A 16,478-nucleotide genomic window follows, 5' to 3' on the forward strand; every position below is an offset into this window, starting at 1 on the left:
TGTCAAAGACATCAAGTTTCTGCTAAGAGTGTAGGTTTCAGGACAACTATACTTGCCTAAAATCTGTTTCCTCTGGTCCTAGATTTATGATCCCAACAACAACCGGTATGAAGTTCCAGTCCCTCTCAACATACCCAGGGTTCCATCCAGCACCTCTGAGAGTCGACTTTATGATGTCCTCATTAAGAAGAATCCTTTTGGGATTGAAATTCGCCGGAAGAGTACAGGCACTGTAATGTAAATGGCTCTTAGTCTGACTTGGAATTGATGATTACCTGTATCATTGCCAGGTCCATTGTCCTTGGGGATATCATGCTCAAAGCAACACACTGTCCATTTCCAGATTCATGAACAAGTTATTTCCTTCTGTTCTTATGAGAAATCTTTAGTGCCCTGGGAATAATTCCTGAGGCAGCTGCATGTACCTAGGGATTCATTCAACAAATGTTTATGGGGTGTCTTCTCCATAGTACATGGTTATAGAAGATGAGGTCTTTCTTTTTATGACAAAAAATACTAAGGAAATAACAAAAATAATTTAAGTTAAAATATGTAGCGGTTTAGATAGTGACAACTGCTATGCAGGAAAAAGAACAGGGTAATTGATAATTGTGGGGAGGTTACTGCTTTGATACTGTGGTCAGAGGTGGTCTCTCCAAGGAGGTGACATTTTAAGTAGGACCTGGATGAGCAGAAGCAGCCTCCCCCATGGAGATGGGGGAGGAGTGAGAACACTTCAAGCAAATTGAGTAGTCAGTGCACAGACCAAGAAACAGGAGCAAACTTGCCTTATTAAGGGGAAAAAAGTCCAATGTGGTGGCAGTAGTATCGTAAGTAAGGAGGTGAGTGGGGGGAGATGAGGCTGGGGTCCAGGTGGCTTCAGATCAGGAATGGCCTTGAAGACGTCACAAGATGTTTCAATGAGAATCACTGAAGAATTGCAAACAGGGGTTGACATGATGTGAGATGCTTAAAAAGTAATCATTCTGGATGCTGTGTAGAAAATGGACTATAGTGGGGCAAGGGTGGAAACTAGGCCTGCTGTGAAGTGTTGGCAGCTGAGATGGTGAGACTGATTGGATTTGGCATTCTGGAGGGACCACTAGAAGGAGGTAGTGATAGAGGAAAATAGAAGAAAGAACTGGCTCCTGGGCTTGTATAGCAAGGGAGTCTCTGATTGTTTTAATCGTATAGACTTTATGTTTTGTGTGGGAGGTCAACAGGGAGGTTCTGGGTGGGAGGAGGAAATCAAGAGTTCAATTTCCCTGAGAAGTCAGTTGCTTGAAGCTATTAGAACAGCCCATTTCTTTTGCAAACGTACCCTTTTGTGTTGCAGTTGGGACTCTCAGCTCCTTGGCTTCACCTTCAACGACATGTTCATCCGCATCTCCACGCGCCTCCCCTCCCAGTACCTCTATGGCTTTGGGGAAACTGAGCACACAGCCTTTCGAAGAGACTTGAACTGGAACACGTGGGGAATGTTTTCCCGAGACCAGCCCCCGGGGGTAAGGGCAGAGCATTTGGGATCTGTGTCTTTGCCTCTGTCCACCCACACTGTGTATGCTTCATATTTCATCTTTCCAACACTCAACCTGGATGGTCACATTCTGCTTTTAGGCAAGTAGGCCAATTCTCGGGTTTCTTTGTTTCTTATGTGTTTATTTCACAGAGAAGACTAGACACACCTTATCAATCAATTTGTTGAGTTTCTTTCTCAATCTCTGTCTTTTTTCCCCCTTTGTCTTCTAACCTCCTGCCACTTTTCCCCATGACTCTCCCAGTACAAGAAGAATTCCTATGGTGTCCACCCCTACTACATGGCACTGGAGGAGGATGGCAATGCCCACGGGGCCCTGCTGCTGAACAGCAACGCCATGGGTAAGATGATGCTGGCATCTCCCCTTATTTTTGTGAATCAGTCATCCTTGAGGAACTTTAGAATGTGTTTGATCATGTGGCCCCGAAGTCAAAATTATTATCTTGTGGAGAGTGCTTTTTATTTTTTTTCTTCATTCTCTTTAGCAGTTCTGTTTATTTCAATTCAGTAACGTGTAGTAATAAGAATTAACTCTTATTTGGCATAAACAACGTAAGAAGGGGTAGCAAAACCAAGCAAGTCCCAAGTATCCTGGAGGTCAGCCAGTGGGAGCCACTAATATAATCTGAATTAGTGATGAAGCTGGGGGTCAGAGCACTCACTCTGGGGGTACGAGGGTGTAAAGAAAATTTGCGTGGTATATTGGAAAGGGGGTGGAAAATCAGGAAGTGGGGTTAAAAAGCATGCTTGTGAAAACTGGTGAAATCTGAATATGGCCTCTACCTGAGTTAATAGTATTATATCAACATCAGTTTCCTGGTTTTGACAATGTACAATGGTTATATAAGAAGTTACCATTGGGGGAAGCTGGGTGAATTGTCCAAGAATACTCTTAGTACTATTTTTGCAACTTCTTGTAAGTTTTAAACTATTCTGAAATAAAAATGTTAATAACAATTCTAAAAGAACAGAAAGACAAAACATATAATAAGGTAATAAGTGCATGAAAGGGAAGAAAATCCAGGCGCAGATTACCCTGCAGACCTTCACTTAACTTTTTAAATTCTCTGTAGGCATAGTACAAAATACCTTCTCTCAGTACTCTACAATAAGGAGGCATAGGAAGAGGGAGAATGTATGAATTTCAGGGGTAATTTCTCACTTGAAGGTTTCCATATTGATTGGTATTTTCCTACATTTCCAGATGTGACATTCCAGCCCTTGCCTGCCGTGACATACCGCACCACAGGAGGAATTCTGGACTTCTGTGTCTTCTTGGGGCCAACTCCAGAGCTTGTCACTCAGCAGTACACTGAGGTAGGAGGGAATTCAGCTGGTTACCAAGTATTTATACAGCACATTCTGTAGTTCTTAGATGATAACTAGAATTGTTGGTCTTTCTGGGAGACAGGTAGGCTATAGAATAAGGAACAATAAATACATCCCGATAACCATTATATTCGTAGCCTCTCAGAGCATTGCAGACTAGCAGAAGTATCAAAAGTAGTGGTGCCACTGGTGGTAGTTGGCAGTGAAAGTGGTAATAGTGGTGATGATGGTGATGGTGGTGGTGGTGATGATGGTGGTGGCAGTGAGGGTGGTGGCAGTGACAGTGGTAGTAGTGGCGATGGAGGTAATGGTGGTGGTGGTGGTGATGGTGGTGGCAGTGGTGGCAGTGAGGGTGGTGATTGTGGTGGTGAGGGTTGTGGTGGTGGTGATGATGGCGATGGTAGTAATGGTGGTGGTGGCAGTGAGGGTGGTGGCAGTGAGAGTGGTAATAGTGGTGATGGTGGTGATGGTGGTGGTGGTGATGATGGCGGTGATGATGGTGGTGGCAGTGAGAGTGGTGGCAGTGAGGGTGGTGATTGTAGTGATGAGGGTTGTGGTCATAGTGGTCCCAACAGTTGCTTTGGCAGCAGCAACAAACACAGACATAAAACTTACTATATGTCACTGATATATTACTTGTTGCATGTCAGAGCACTTTACATACGTTAACTCATTCAGTCTTCACAAAAACACTATGAAACAAATCTATTATTATCCTCAATTTACAAGTGAAGAAACAGATATAGAAGAGGCTATTTCACTTTTGCCCAGAGTCACATAGCCAGCAGAGACCGGATCGCATATGGTTACCCAGACATTTTGGTATGTTGCTTCTGAATTTCGTGTTCTTAACCAGTAAGCTGGTCTGCCACTAGGAATGAGAGCAAAATCAGGTTTTCCAAAACTCCTGGGGAGAGAGCTCAAGTCTGGCAGGAAGCTTCCTCCAAGTTATCTCAGTGGCTCTGCATCCTCTTAGTTTCTCTCTGGATTTGAATTTGTTGATTATCTAACTGGGGACACTGGAAAAAATATTCTTATTACTTTGTGTACAACTTTAACCCAGATTCTTCTTCTTAAGGACTAAATTTTCTGTTTATTTTCTAGTTGATTGGTCGGCCAGTGATGGTTCCTTATTGGTCCTTGGGGTTTCAGCTGTGTCGCTATGGATACATGAACGACGCTGAGATTGGTAGCTTGTATGATGAGATGGTGGCTGCCCAGATCCCCTATGTACGTTGTCAGTCTGTGGGGTACTGGCTCTGGGACCGCATGGCCAACCCTTGTCTCTGTATCTGGATTAGTTTGTCTGATTTTTATCAGGTTCTATAAAATTACAAAGTACTTTCTCATACAGTATCACACTCAGCCTCACCCCTACCCAGTAGTAATATAAGGGGGGGGTGTCATTGTCCCCAACTTGAAGAGTCACAGTGATTTGCCAAAGGAAGAGGGCATTGGGTCAGCCCGAGGGCTCTTTCTGCTAGATCATGCTTCCGTTTCTTTCACATGACTTCACAACATCTAGTCAAAAGCATTCTTGCTACCGTAAAAATGTTGCCCAGAGAGTAGTTTTGCTTAATTAAAAGAAATTGACCTGGTTTCCCTGGTGGCACAGTGGTTGAGAGCTCGCCTGCCGATGCAGGGGACGCGGGTTCGTGCCCCGGTCCAGGAAGATCCCACGTGCCACGGAGCGGCTGGGCCCGTGAGCCATGGCTGCTGAGCCTGTGCGTCCAGAATCTGTGCTCCGCAACGGGAGAGGCCACAACAGTGAGAGGCCTGCGTACCGGAAAAAAAAAAAAAAAAAGAAATTGACCCAAATTCAGTCAGACCACTGTGTGTGTAGCTACAACCTCAGTTCCAACGCTTTGCTGGCACTGCAGCCCAGTGTTCCCACAGCTTTGAGCTAATTCCTGGTTGAATGTAGGGATCTTGGGACTGGTTTCCAGAGGAAATAATTATGGAAACAAACTCCACCTTCACTTGAAGATGAGAGGGGTCCACTAATCAGAGAATTGGTCCCATAAACCATTTACATACTTAATTTTATTCTATTGATTTTTCTATTGTTTATGATTGTTCCTACTAACGGAAAGTATAGCATGCAATATTTTATTCTTAATAAGAAAGCTGTGTCTGATAACCCCCAGGATTAGTGATTCCAAAGCAGTTACAGTGGCTTTTGTTTGTTTTGTTTTAATGGGCTTACTATCCACGTTATATTCGTACCGGGTAGTTTATATTATGTTATTTTTTCTGAGTATGAGTCACTGATACCAGGGGCAGCCTCTGGGGATGGGGTGGTGGCCACAATCGCTCCTTATAATGGCCCTTCACAAAGCACTTTCATCTGCTGCTTTCATTTATCTCCACAGCCTTGCTAGTTCGGCATTATCATCCTATTTTTTGCAAATTTAGTTTTTTTCTATTTTACGACTCAAAATTTGAAAATTAGGTGAATTTTCCAGAACCTAATACCTAACAAATAACAGAGGTGGGATTTGAAAGAATCAAAAAGATGCCGACTGAAATTCACCATTGGTTAGTGGAGCGTTGTTCTCACGTAGAACCTGGGCTTTTGCAAGTTTCCTTTGTCCTCCTCCAGGACGTGCAGTACGCGGACATCGACTACATGGAGCGGCAGCTGGACTTCACCCTCAGCCCCGAGTTTGAGGGGCTTCCAGCTCTGATTACTCGAATGAAGGCCGACGGGATGCGGGTCATCCTCATTCTGGTGAGTCCCTGTGTGAATGGGCAGAGTCTGTTTGGAAGAGTGAATGGGATTTGGTGCAGAAAGCTTTATACTTGTGTTTTCTTCCATGCTATGAATAGAGAAGTTGAGGTTCAGTAAGAAAAGTGTATTTCCCTGGATTCACAGAAGCTCTACAGCTCAGGTGGAAGCTGATGGCTCCGCTTTTGAAGAGTTCTCCATTTTTCTACCCTGGCTTTGGTTTTCTCACCTGACCTGTGCTTTGATTTCAGGACCCAGCCATTTCTGGCAACGAGACAAAGCCCTATCCCCCTTTCACGCGGGGTGTGGAGGATGATGTCTTCATCAAAGATCCGAATGATGGAAGCATTGTTTGGGGAAAGGTATGCTCTGAGCAGTGAGCCACTAATCCCCACACTGTTAATGTGTTTGTACATTTTTTTTTTTTCTTTTCTGTTTGGACTCTGAGGTCAGAAGTTGTCATTTTCTCCATCAGTCTTTGTCACCACTGTTAAGGAATTTTAAAGGAATGTTTGTGCATTGTGAGACCCACTTTTCTTTAGATCAGCCCTACAAGAAAATCAAATTATCACCTCTAGGACATGGTTTATAGTTTCTTAGGAAATGCTAAGTAAGAGAGATTATCTAGTGCATTGCTTTTAAACATTTTTCTCTTCACAGGTCTGGCCTGATTTTCCTGATATTGTTATCAACAGTTCTCTAGACTGGGAAAGTCAAGTGGAGGTAAAGGGCCTGTATGGATGTTGGGTGAAATCAGTGTTGCCAGGAAGGTGCAGCCATACTTAGGATACTGGACATCCCCATGGCATGGGCATGGGCGCGAGATGAGGAAACTTACGTAGGGAACATGTCCTGTGTGTCTGTCTGTGTGCCAGTCACTTTACATGCAATATTTTACCCCGGTTGGGAGGTAGATATTATTATACTTTGCATAACTAAGACTCAGAGAGCTTAAATTACTTCTGTCCATGCTTTTAGGTGACAGAGTGGTGATTTCCAATCCAAGGCTTTCAGATTGCAAACATCCATGAAATTTCCACTGAATGATACCTCGAAGAAACAGTGCCTTTTGCCTGAATTAGTGTATTTATTGTTTTCATTATTGTTGTTTTTGCCTTGCGTATCCCTTTTAAACAGTCTCCCACACCTGTCTTCAGTGATTGGGTAATTTTCTCTATACCTCTTTTTTTTCATGGACAGGCTTTTCCATCTTCTCTCTTATAAATCCCCCCATCTTTCCTTGGGTTTCCCAACTTTGATCTTATCTCCCAGTTTCCAGCCATATGTTAAAACTTTCAGTCTTCTGGAAACAGGTTCTTACTTGTAATGGATCTCAGGTGAGGATCCAAGGGAGAGAACCTAGCTTGCTGTAATCTCTGTTGCTTCTCACAGAAGATCACTTGAAGTTTCATGGTCCAGGCAGCCCACATGGACATGGGAATCTGCCAGAGAAGTTCAGGGTCATGGGCTCCTTGACTTTATTTATTTAGTTTTTACTATTTTCCACCAGCTTAACGGCATATAATTGACAAATAAAATTGTATATATGTAAAGTGTACAATGTGATAATTTGATATACATATATATCATGAAATGATTATGAGAATCAGGTTAAGTGACGCATCCATCATTTCACCTAGTTGCCATTGGTGTACTGTGTGGTGAGAATGTTTAAGATCTACTCTCTTAGCAGCTTTTAAGTATACGATACAGTATTATTAACGACAATCGCCATGTTGTACATTAGGCTCCGAAATGTATTCATCTTAGAAATGAAGGCTTGCCACCTTTGACCAGCATCTCCTCATTTCCTCCACCCCCTGACACCCGGTAATCACCACTCTACTCTCTGTTTCTATGAGTTCAACTTTTTTTTTTTTTTTTTCAGATTCCACATATAAGTGAGATCATACAGAATTTGTCTTTCTCTGTCTGGCTTATTTCACTCAGAATAATGCCTTCTAGGTTTATCCATTTTGTTGCAAATGGCAGGTTTTCCTTCTTTCTCATAGCTGAATAATATTCCATTGTATGTATAGACACCACACGTTCTTTATCCATTCATGTGTGGACAGACACTTACGTTACTTCAACATCTTGGCTATTGTGAATAAATGCTGCAGTGAACATGGGAGTACAGATATCTCTTCAAGATGCTGATTTTGCTTCCTTCAGGATATATACCCAGAAGTAGAATTGCTGGATCATACAGTAGTTCTATTTTTAATTTTTTGAGGGAATGCCATACTATTGGGTTGACCAAAAAGTTTGTTCTGGTTTTTCCATAACATCTTATGGAAAAACCCTAACGAAGTTTTTGCTAACCCAGTATTTTCTGTAGTGGCTATACCAATTTATATTCCCCCCAGCAGTGCACAAGGGTTCCCTTTTCTTCACATCCTTGCCAACACTTGTTATCTCTCATCTTTTTCATAAAAGCTGTCCTAACAGATTATGATTGTGGTTTTGATTTGCATTTCCTTGATGATTAGTGTTACTGAGAACCTTTTCATGTACCTGTTGGCCATTTGTATGCCTGCTTTATAATATGTCTGTTCAGGTCCTTTGTCCTTTTTTTTTTTGCGGTACGCGGGCCTCTCACTGTTGTGGCCCTTCCCGTTGCGGAGCACAGGCTCCGGACGCGCAGGCTCAGCGGCCATGGCTCATGGGCCCAGCTGCTCTGCGGCATGTGGGATCTTCCCGGACTGGGGCATGAACCCATGTCCCCTGCATCGGCAGGCGGACTCTCAACCACTGCGCCACCAGGGAAGCCCCTCCTTTGTCCATTTTTAAATCAATATATTTGTGGGTTGTTTTTTGTTTTTTTTGCTATTGAGTTGTATAAGCTTATATACTTCCGATATTAACTCATCAGGTATTTGATTTACAAACATTTTCTCCCATTCTGTAAGTTGCCTTTTCATTTTGTTGATTGTTTCCTTAACTGTGGAGAAGCTTTTTAGTTTGATGTAATCCCACTTGTTTATTTTTGCTTTTGTTGCTTGTGCTTTTGGTGTCAAATCCAAAAAAATCATTGCCAAGACCAATGTCAAGGAGCTTTTTCCTGTGTTTTCTTCTAGGAGTTTTATGGCTTCAGGTTTTCCATTTAAGTCTTTAATTCATTTTGAATTAATTTTTGTGAGCAGTGTAAGATAGGAGTCCAGTTTCATTCTTTTGCATGTGGATATCCATGTTTTTCTTTTTTCTTAGATTCATCCCACCCTCACCCCCCCTGCTGCTTTCCCCCCTTGGTGTCCATACGTTTGTTCTCTACATATCCACGTTTTTCTAACACTGTTAACAGAAGACTGTCCTTTCCCCATTTGTGTTCTTGGCACCCTTGTCAAAGATTGATTGACTGCACATGTGTGGGTTCATTTCTGGGCTTGCTGTTCTGTTCCACTGGTCTATGTGTCTGTTTTTATGGCAGTACCATGACTTTTAAATCAGTATGCTGGGGAGAGGGCCACTTCAGCAATCAAGAAGTTGGCTACCACTGTGTGAGCCCTATAGTGCATCGGCCATTAGAGGCAATACTGCCACCTTGAGGGCATTTGGAAATCTGTGGGACAGTTTTGATTATTGCAAGGGGAGCACCAAGTGACATTTTGTAGGCAGTGACCAGGGATGCCCAATTGCAGGGGATTTTCCACCAAGAATTCTTCTGCCCTAAATGCCAATTGTGCCCCTGATGGGAAATACTTCATTAGGGGGTCGCAATGTTTGTTAGGTAGCACATAAGGTATTCTCAATAGATAGAATGATTTTAACTATTTATATTAATAAGACCCACTTGATGAGATTAGTGGGCCTGAGGCCACTGGATCTGAAGCTTAGATGTTTAATACAGTAAGCCTGGCATGGAGCCTAGGAATTGCATCTTGGTAGCACACAATGGATTGTGGTAAGTAATCCTGGGACCAGACATGCAAGTGGGTACATCATGAATTGAGGACTAGGGAAAGTGAGGACAGAAGCAATGAGGCAAAAGTGGAATGCAGACAGGAGTGAGGCAGAGCCAGTACCTTGGAGAACAGCAGAACATTTTTAATTTCATGGGTAAGGGTCAGAGCACCTTTTAGTGGGGTTAATAAATCATAGTCAAGTTTCTCACTTGTATCTCATTTGGGATTCAGTTATCACTTGGACACGGCTGGTATTGACTCTGTTTATTCCAATTCTCCACTTCCCTCCTCTACCCCATGTTTCTAACCCTGCCTGAGCTGGAGCTCTGTTTCTGGTGAAAGGTTCTATTTTGTTGGGTCCATGTTTCTACCTCCATTTTCTAACAAAAAGGCAACCTTGGCATGCCTCCCTTTCACGAGATGCTCAGTGGTGTGGCTCACTACCTCAGAAGTTCTCTGTGAGCTGGATCCCTGTACACTAATCCATTTCTGGTTTTTTCTTTGTGTTCTTTTTGGCCTTTTTTCTAGACATTTGGATTCCACTTGCCTTTTGCCTATCATGTTTAGGTACTGGAGGTGCCCTAGACCAAGTCCTTTTTCTGTTGTTTCCTCCCCACCCACACTTTTGCCACCAACATTATTTAGCTTTTTAACTCTTGAAATGTACTGATGAACACAGAGGAACCAATTTCCTGAGACATACAGAGGACCATAAAGCTCTATAACAAGCATCGTAGCTATATAGAAATGTAAGAATATTTGCTGTTGCTAAGTGGTGTGAATTTACAATTATGCTCTAAACATTTATCTTATGTCAGCTACTAAGCTAAGCATGGTTGGAGAATACAAAGGTCAACAAGGACCTTGCTCTCAAAGGGGCTATAGTTCAGGAGTTATACCTTGGGTCCATTTTCCAGGTTAAAATAAAGACAGTTTTTATTATTTGAAGAAGATAAGAGAAAGGGGAGTTGAAACTTCCTCTTTCAGTCCTCCCAATTTAGTTGACACACAACTGCACTTTTCAAGTGATTCTGAAACCATAGAAAACCCAGATACATATTAGTTAGATAGTCTTATGTGATAAAATGCAGTCTTACCTCTCACCCTTTTTTCCTACTGGGAATGAGATAGGAGAGGATCAGCTGGGTGTTTCTTTACAACCTGTTGACAGTGCATCTGCTGTCTGCCCCTTTCAAGCTGCAGTCTCCCTGGCTCATGCTTTGTCTTTGAGGAGTGCTCAGGACAGAAGTTGAGGGGTGGGTATCTAACGATGGAAAAAGTGAGTTCGGGGTGTTGATGGCTACCATTCCTGTTGATACAAAGAGGAAAACCGTCCGTGGGTGCTTTCCAAATGATAAGAAGGTGTCTCATTTGTGCTCATTTCTGTTCTTTGAGCTCATTGTATTTCAAATAAGCTAAGAACATTACTTAAGCTCATAACTTTGGATTAACTATCACCACACAGTATAGGCTTCGCATGAGTTAAGCTTTTAGGAAATGCCTGTTTTCTGTCTAATATATTTGTTCGGGACAAATAAATTGTATTTACTTTTTACAGCAATACCGAGCTTATGTGGCCTTCCCAGACTTTTTCCGTAATTCAACCATCACATGGTGGAAAAGGGAGTTGAGAGAAATGTACACCAATCCACGGGATCCAGAGAAGAGCTTGAAGTTTGATGGCATATGGATTGTAAGTGTGTGTGTTTGTGTCTGTGTACATGGGGATAGGTGTGTTTCTATCTCTGTGTGCCTAAGCATATGTATTACTGACCTTTAATCAAAAGGGGTAATCGTCATCCAAGAAAGACTTTGGACATATCAGACTGCAGTTCCTCCAATCTGGAGTGGACCATTCTGATACTCCTCATACCTTGTACCTTGTCTGAAGTTCTTGCTGTAGAATTCCAAGCTGATTACCAGGAATTCCTTGGAACTGAGCCTGCCTCACACCCTGAGTGAGAATTTTTTTTCAAATCCACCAGCCAGTCATTCTGTAGGGCTTAACTGATCTTTCTCAAGCTGGATTTGATGAATCTCCCTGGGCTGGCATCTGTGGAATTACTGGATGGTGAACGATTATTCTCTGCTTCCTTGTCTCTGAGTTAACAGTATATAATTCTTTTTAAAAGTAAAGTATTCCTGTGTTGGACATTTCTAGGATATGAATGAACCGGCAAACTTCGTGAGTGGGGCAGTCCCTCCAGGCTGCAAGGATGCCTGTCTGAACCACCCTCCCTACATGCCATGTAAGGACCCTTGGCCTCCTCTACTGGCAGTGCCATGGCTGCAGGGAATGAGCTGCAAGAGTCCAGCAGCCAGACATTTATCCTGATGTTCAGGGACATCCTGACTGACACTCTGGTTTTGGGGGGACCAAAGACAAACACACTCCAAGAGCTTTACCCAGTTGGGTGTGGGCAAGTTATTGGCCCCTTTGGGTAAGTTTCTCAAATTTTTTTCAAAAAACACTTAACTGTGGTGATGTCTCCGAAGGATCCCACAGGTAGGTGTCTTACTTCTTCAGGCTCATGTTAATCCCTCCACGGGAATTTATTGTGTCACCAGTGGGTGGAAAGTAATGGCCTCACCTTATCATGGAGTCAATGACTTAGGCGTTGTATTTGTGTTCATATCTTGGCTCCGGAAATTATACTCTCTATGAGTTGTGTGACCTTTAGCAGATTACTTGCTATTTTCTAATCTCAGTTTTTTAAACTGTTAAAGGAAGATAATGATATCTTCTCCATAGAACTATGATAAGAATGACATAAAATAACATACATGTTAAAAGCCTAGGTTGGAGCCTGTCACTCAGTAAGTGTTTGACAACTGCGTTCTCCCCCATGCCCCTGCTTTCTCCCGGGGAACCCTCCGGGGCCCTGGATGTTGAAAACACCTGCGAGTGCCATTGTAGCTCAGAGCCGTGCATGTTTCCATGCCCCTGGGGAGGAGAGGGACCCATGCAGGGATCAAGTTAGTCTTATGATCCAGAGTCCGATCCCATGAGGAGAGGTCCAGGATAAACAGGATCAGGCAGGGGTGGATTTCACATCACCAGATCTTTCTCCTCAGATTTGGAGTCCAGGGACAGGGGCCTGAGCAGCAAGACCCTGTGCATGGAGAGCCAGCAGCTCCTGCCTGACGGCTCCCCGGTGCGGCACTACGACGTGCACAGCCTGTACGGGTGGGCCCAGACCAGACCCACGTACGAGTGAGTCATCAACTGCCTTCTCCAGTCGGGCCAGCCTGCAGGGACAGCCAGGGACTGATGAAGCTACACTGCTCGTCCTTTCATTCCCTCTTCCAAGAGTTAAGAAGACTTTAATTACAGCTCTGTCGCAATTCTCATTTATTAAATACTCATGAGCATGGAGCCAGACCCTGTGATCCTAGTTAGCAGGACAGATTTAAATAAGGCGTGGTCCTTATTTAAGTAAGAGACTAATAGTCCTAGTGGAGGAAATACACGTGGAGACATAAGACATCACGCAGTGTGGATGATACTATGATAACTTTACTTATTGTAAGGGAACACAGAGGACTGGATACCTCTTTCCTTTTTTTCAAAAGTGACTCATCTCTATTAGAATTTATTTTTGTCACTCTTGTTGGGTAGCCAACTGGTGTTCTACTTAATTATCACTGTCCCATTTTGTGTGCTCATTCCATATTTAATAAGAAGTATCCTAAGGAAAGCCTTATAAAGGAATTCATCTTCTTCTTTCCCAAATATATAAAACTAAGTATTGAGTAAATAAATAGCAAAATTTAGTGATTACCTATGATTTTTAGGTGATCTGGTGAGTTTATTACATTGTGAAGTGTTTTTTTTATATGAAACACTATAAAACACAATGTAAAGACACAACTTTTAATATTATCACCATGATATGGAGTCAGTCAGTGAGGAACCTCATGGCTTAGATTTCCATATTCCCTTCTGTGACACAGGAGATATTTTGTCACCATGCCCTAGGCTCAGGAGCTCTGGGAGGAGAAGGTTTGTGGCCTTTCCTCACCTGCTGTGCCCTAAATCACCCCCTTGTTCCCCTCCGAGCAGAGCTGTGCAGGAGGTGACGGGACAGCGAGGGATCGTCATCACTCGCTCCACTTTTCCTTCTTCTGGCCGCTGGGGAGGACACTGGCTGGGTGACAACACGGCCGCGTGGGACCAGCTGAGGAAATCTATCATTGGTGTGTGGGCTGCTGGGAGAGGAGAGGAGTTGGGGTCTTCGATCAAGGCTTCTCCAAGGAGGGAAGAGGAGGCAGGTCATGAGTGCCTTGTCTGACACAGCTGTGGTTCTCGTTGCAGGCATGATGGAGTTTAGCCTCTTTGGCATATCCTTTGTAAGTGTCCTTTGGATTACTCCTAATCACCAAGCAGATGGTGATATCTTTCAGAAATCATTAACGGGCCCATTTTATTCTACCCTGTTTCAGACAGGAGCAGATATTTGTGGATTCTTTCAAGATGCTGAATATGAAATGTGTGCTCGCTGGATGCAGCTGGGGGCCTTTTACCCCTTCTCGAGGAACCACAACAGCATTGGGGCCAGGGTAGGACATTGAGCTCAGAGCTCAGAAGTTCTGTGTCACCAGGAACACAGACTCCCTTTTTGAACTACAAGTAATGTAGTCTGTGTTCCCCAAAGACATCTTCAAAACCGTTAAACCCTCATGTTTCTTTTTTTAAATTTGATATACTTATATATTGTGAAATGATTATCACAGTAGGGTCAGTTAACACTTCCATCATGTCACATAATTACCATTTCTTTTTTGTTGTAAGAACATTTAATATCTACGCTCTTAGCAACTTTCAAGTGTATAATACAGTATTGTTAACTATGGATACCATGCTGTACATTATATCGCCAGAAATATTTAATTTATAACAAGAAGTTTTTACTCTTTGACCAACATCTCCCCATTTCTCTCACCTCCCAGCCGCTGATAACTACCATTCCAAGTCCTAAGAGGGAAGTTTATAGAAAAAGGAAAGATATCAAATAAGCAGCCTAACTTTACACCTCAAGGAGCTAGCAAAAGAAAAACAAACTAAGCCCAAAGTTAGCAGAAGAATGGAAATAACAAAGATCAGAGCAGAAATAAATAAAATAGAGACCAGAAAATAGATCAATGAAACTAAGAGCTGGTTCTTTGAAAACATAAACAAAATTGACAACCCTTTAGCTAGATTTCTTAAGACAAAAACAGAGGAAGCTCAAATATAAATAAAATTGTAAATGAAAAAGGAGACATTATAACTGATACCACAGAAATATAAAAGATCATAAGAGACTACTATGAACAATTATATACTGACAAATTGGACAACCTGGTTGAAATGGATAAATTTCTAAAAACATGAACCTACCAAGACTGAATTATGAAGAGCTAGAAAATCTGAACAGACCAGTAATGAGTAAGGAGATCAGTAATCAAAAATCTCCCAACAAAGAAGAGCCCAGGACCAGATGATTTCCCTGGTGAAGTCTGTAAAACATTTTAAAAAGAATTAATGCCAATACTTCTCACCTCCAAAAAATTAAAGGTTTGGGAACACTGCCAAACTAATTTTACAAGAACAGCATTACCCTGATACATAAGCAGATAAGGACACTACAAGAAAAGAAAAAGAGGCCAATATACTACAAGGAAAGAAAAACAGGCCAATATCCCTGATGAATATAGTTCTAAAAAGTTTTAACAGAATATTAGTACAATGAATTTGACAGCACACTGAAAGAATGATGCATCATGATCAAGTGGGGTTTAACCGTGGGATGCAAGGATGGTTCAATATATGCAAATCATGTGATATACCACATTAATAAAATAAGAGATAAAAGTCATATGATCATCTTAATAGGTGCAGGAAGAAAAAAGACTTGACAAATACAACATCCTTTCATGATTAAAAACTCTCAACAAATTGAGTATAGAAGGAATGTACCTCAACATAATAAAGGCCGTATATGACAAGCTCACAGCTAATATTATACTCAACAGTGAAAAGTTGAAAGCTTTTTCTCAAGATCAGGACAAAGACAAGGGTTCCCATTCTCACTACTCCTATTCAACATAGTACTGGAAGTCCTAGTCAGAGCCATCAGATGAGAAAAAAAAAAGCATTCAAATCAGAAGGGAAGAAGTAAAATGGTCTCTGTTTACAGTTTATATGATCTTATATACAGAAAATCCTAAAGATGTCACCAAAAAACTATTAGAAACTAATCAATGAATTCAGTGAAGTTGCACAATATAAAATCAACATACAGAAATCAATTGCCTTTCTATACACTAACAGTGAAATATCTGAAAAAGGAATAAAGAAAACAATCCCATTCACAATAGCATCAGAACACAATAAAGTACTTAGCAGTAAACTTAACCAAGAAGGTGAAAGATCTGTACACTGAAAACTGTAAGACATTGATGAAAGAGACAAGTGGAAAAATATTTTGTGTTCATGGAACAGAAGAATTAACATTGTTAAAATGTCCATACTAAAACCATCTATGAAGTCAATGTAATTCCAATCAAAATTCTAACGTGATTTTTCACGGAAATAGAAAAAAAATCCTAAAAGTTGTATGGAATTACAAAAGACCACAGACAGCTAAAGCAGTCCTGAGGAAGAACAAAGCTAGAGGCATCAGACCTCCTGATTTCAAACTATATTACAAAGCTATAATAATCAAAAGTACATGGTCTAGTAATCAAAACAGTATGATATTGGCATAAAAAATAGACTAATAGACCAATGGAACAGAATAGAGCCCAGAAATAAACCTTCGCATGTACTGTCAACTAATATTTGACAAGAGAGCCAAAAATACTCTGTGGAGAAAACATAGTCTCTTTAATGCATGATGTTGGTAAAACTAGATAATCACAGGCACACTCACAAAAATAACTCAAATCTTACCACACTCACAAAAAATTAACTCAAAATGGATTAAGACCTGAAACC

At 41.7% G+C, this 16,478-nt stretch overlaps 1 protein-coding gene across 2 annotated transcripts in view; it reads left to right on the forward strand.

Annotated features, from left to right (window-relative positions):
* Window positions 1-16,478, forward strand: part of MGAM (maltase-glucoamylase) — a 138,198-nt gene that overhangs the window by 107,964 nt on the left and 13,756 nt on the right. For both annotated transcript variants that reach the window (XM_060021020.1, XM_060021019.1), the window contains exons 27-40: window positions 83-237; window positions 1,337-1,505; window positions 1,782-1,878; window positions 2,742-2,854; window positions 3,971-4,096; window positions 5,469-5,597; window positions 5,846-5,956; window positions 6,255-6,317; window positions 11,058-11,192; window positions 11,661-11,748; window positions 12,575-12,713; window positions 13,563-13,696; window positions 13,815-13,849; window positions 13,943-14,059. In XM_060021020.1, the coding sequence (XP_059877003.1) occupies window positions 83-237; window positions 1,337-1,505; window positions 1,782-1,878; window positions 2,742-2,854; window positions 3,971-4,096; window positions 5,469-5,597; window positions 5,846-5,956; window positions 6,255-6,317; window positions 11,058-11,192; window positions 11,661-11,748; window positions 12,575-12,713; window positions 13,563-13,696; window positions 13,815-13,849; window positions 13,943-14,059 (1,611 nt within the window). The remainder of the gene's footprint in view (window positions 1-82; window positions 238-1,336; window positions 1,506-1,781; window positions 1,879-2,741; window positions 2,855-3,970; window positions 4,097-5,468; window positions 5,598-5,845; window positions 5,957-6,254; window positions 6,318-11,057; window positions 11,193-11,660; window positions 11,749-12,574; window positions 12,714-13,562; window positions 13,697-13,814; window positions 13,850-13,942; window positions 14,060-16,478) is intronic.

The sequence above is a fragment of the Delphinus delphis genome, chromosome 9 (assembly GCF_949987515.2).
Source record: "Delphinus delphis chromosome 9, mDelDel1.2, whole genome shotgun sequence".
NCBI lineage: Eukaryota > Metazoa > Chordata > Mammalia > Artiodactyla > Delphinidae > Delphinus > Delphinus delphis.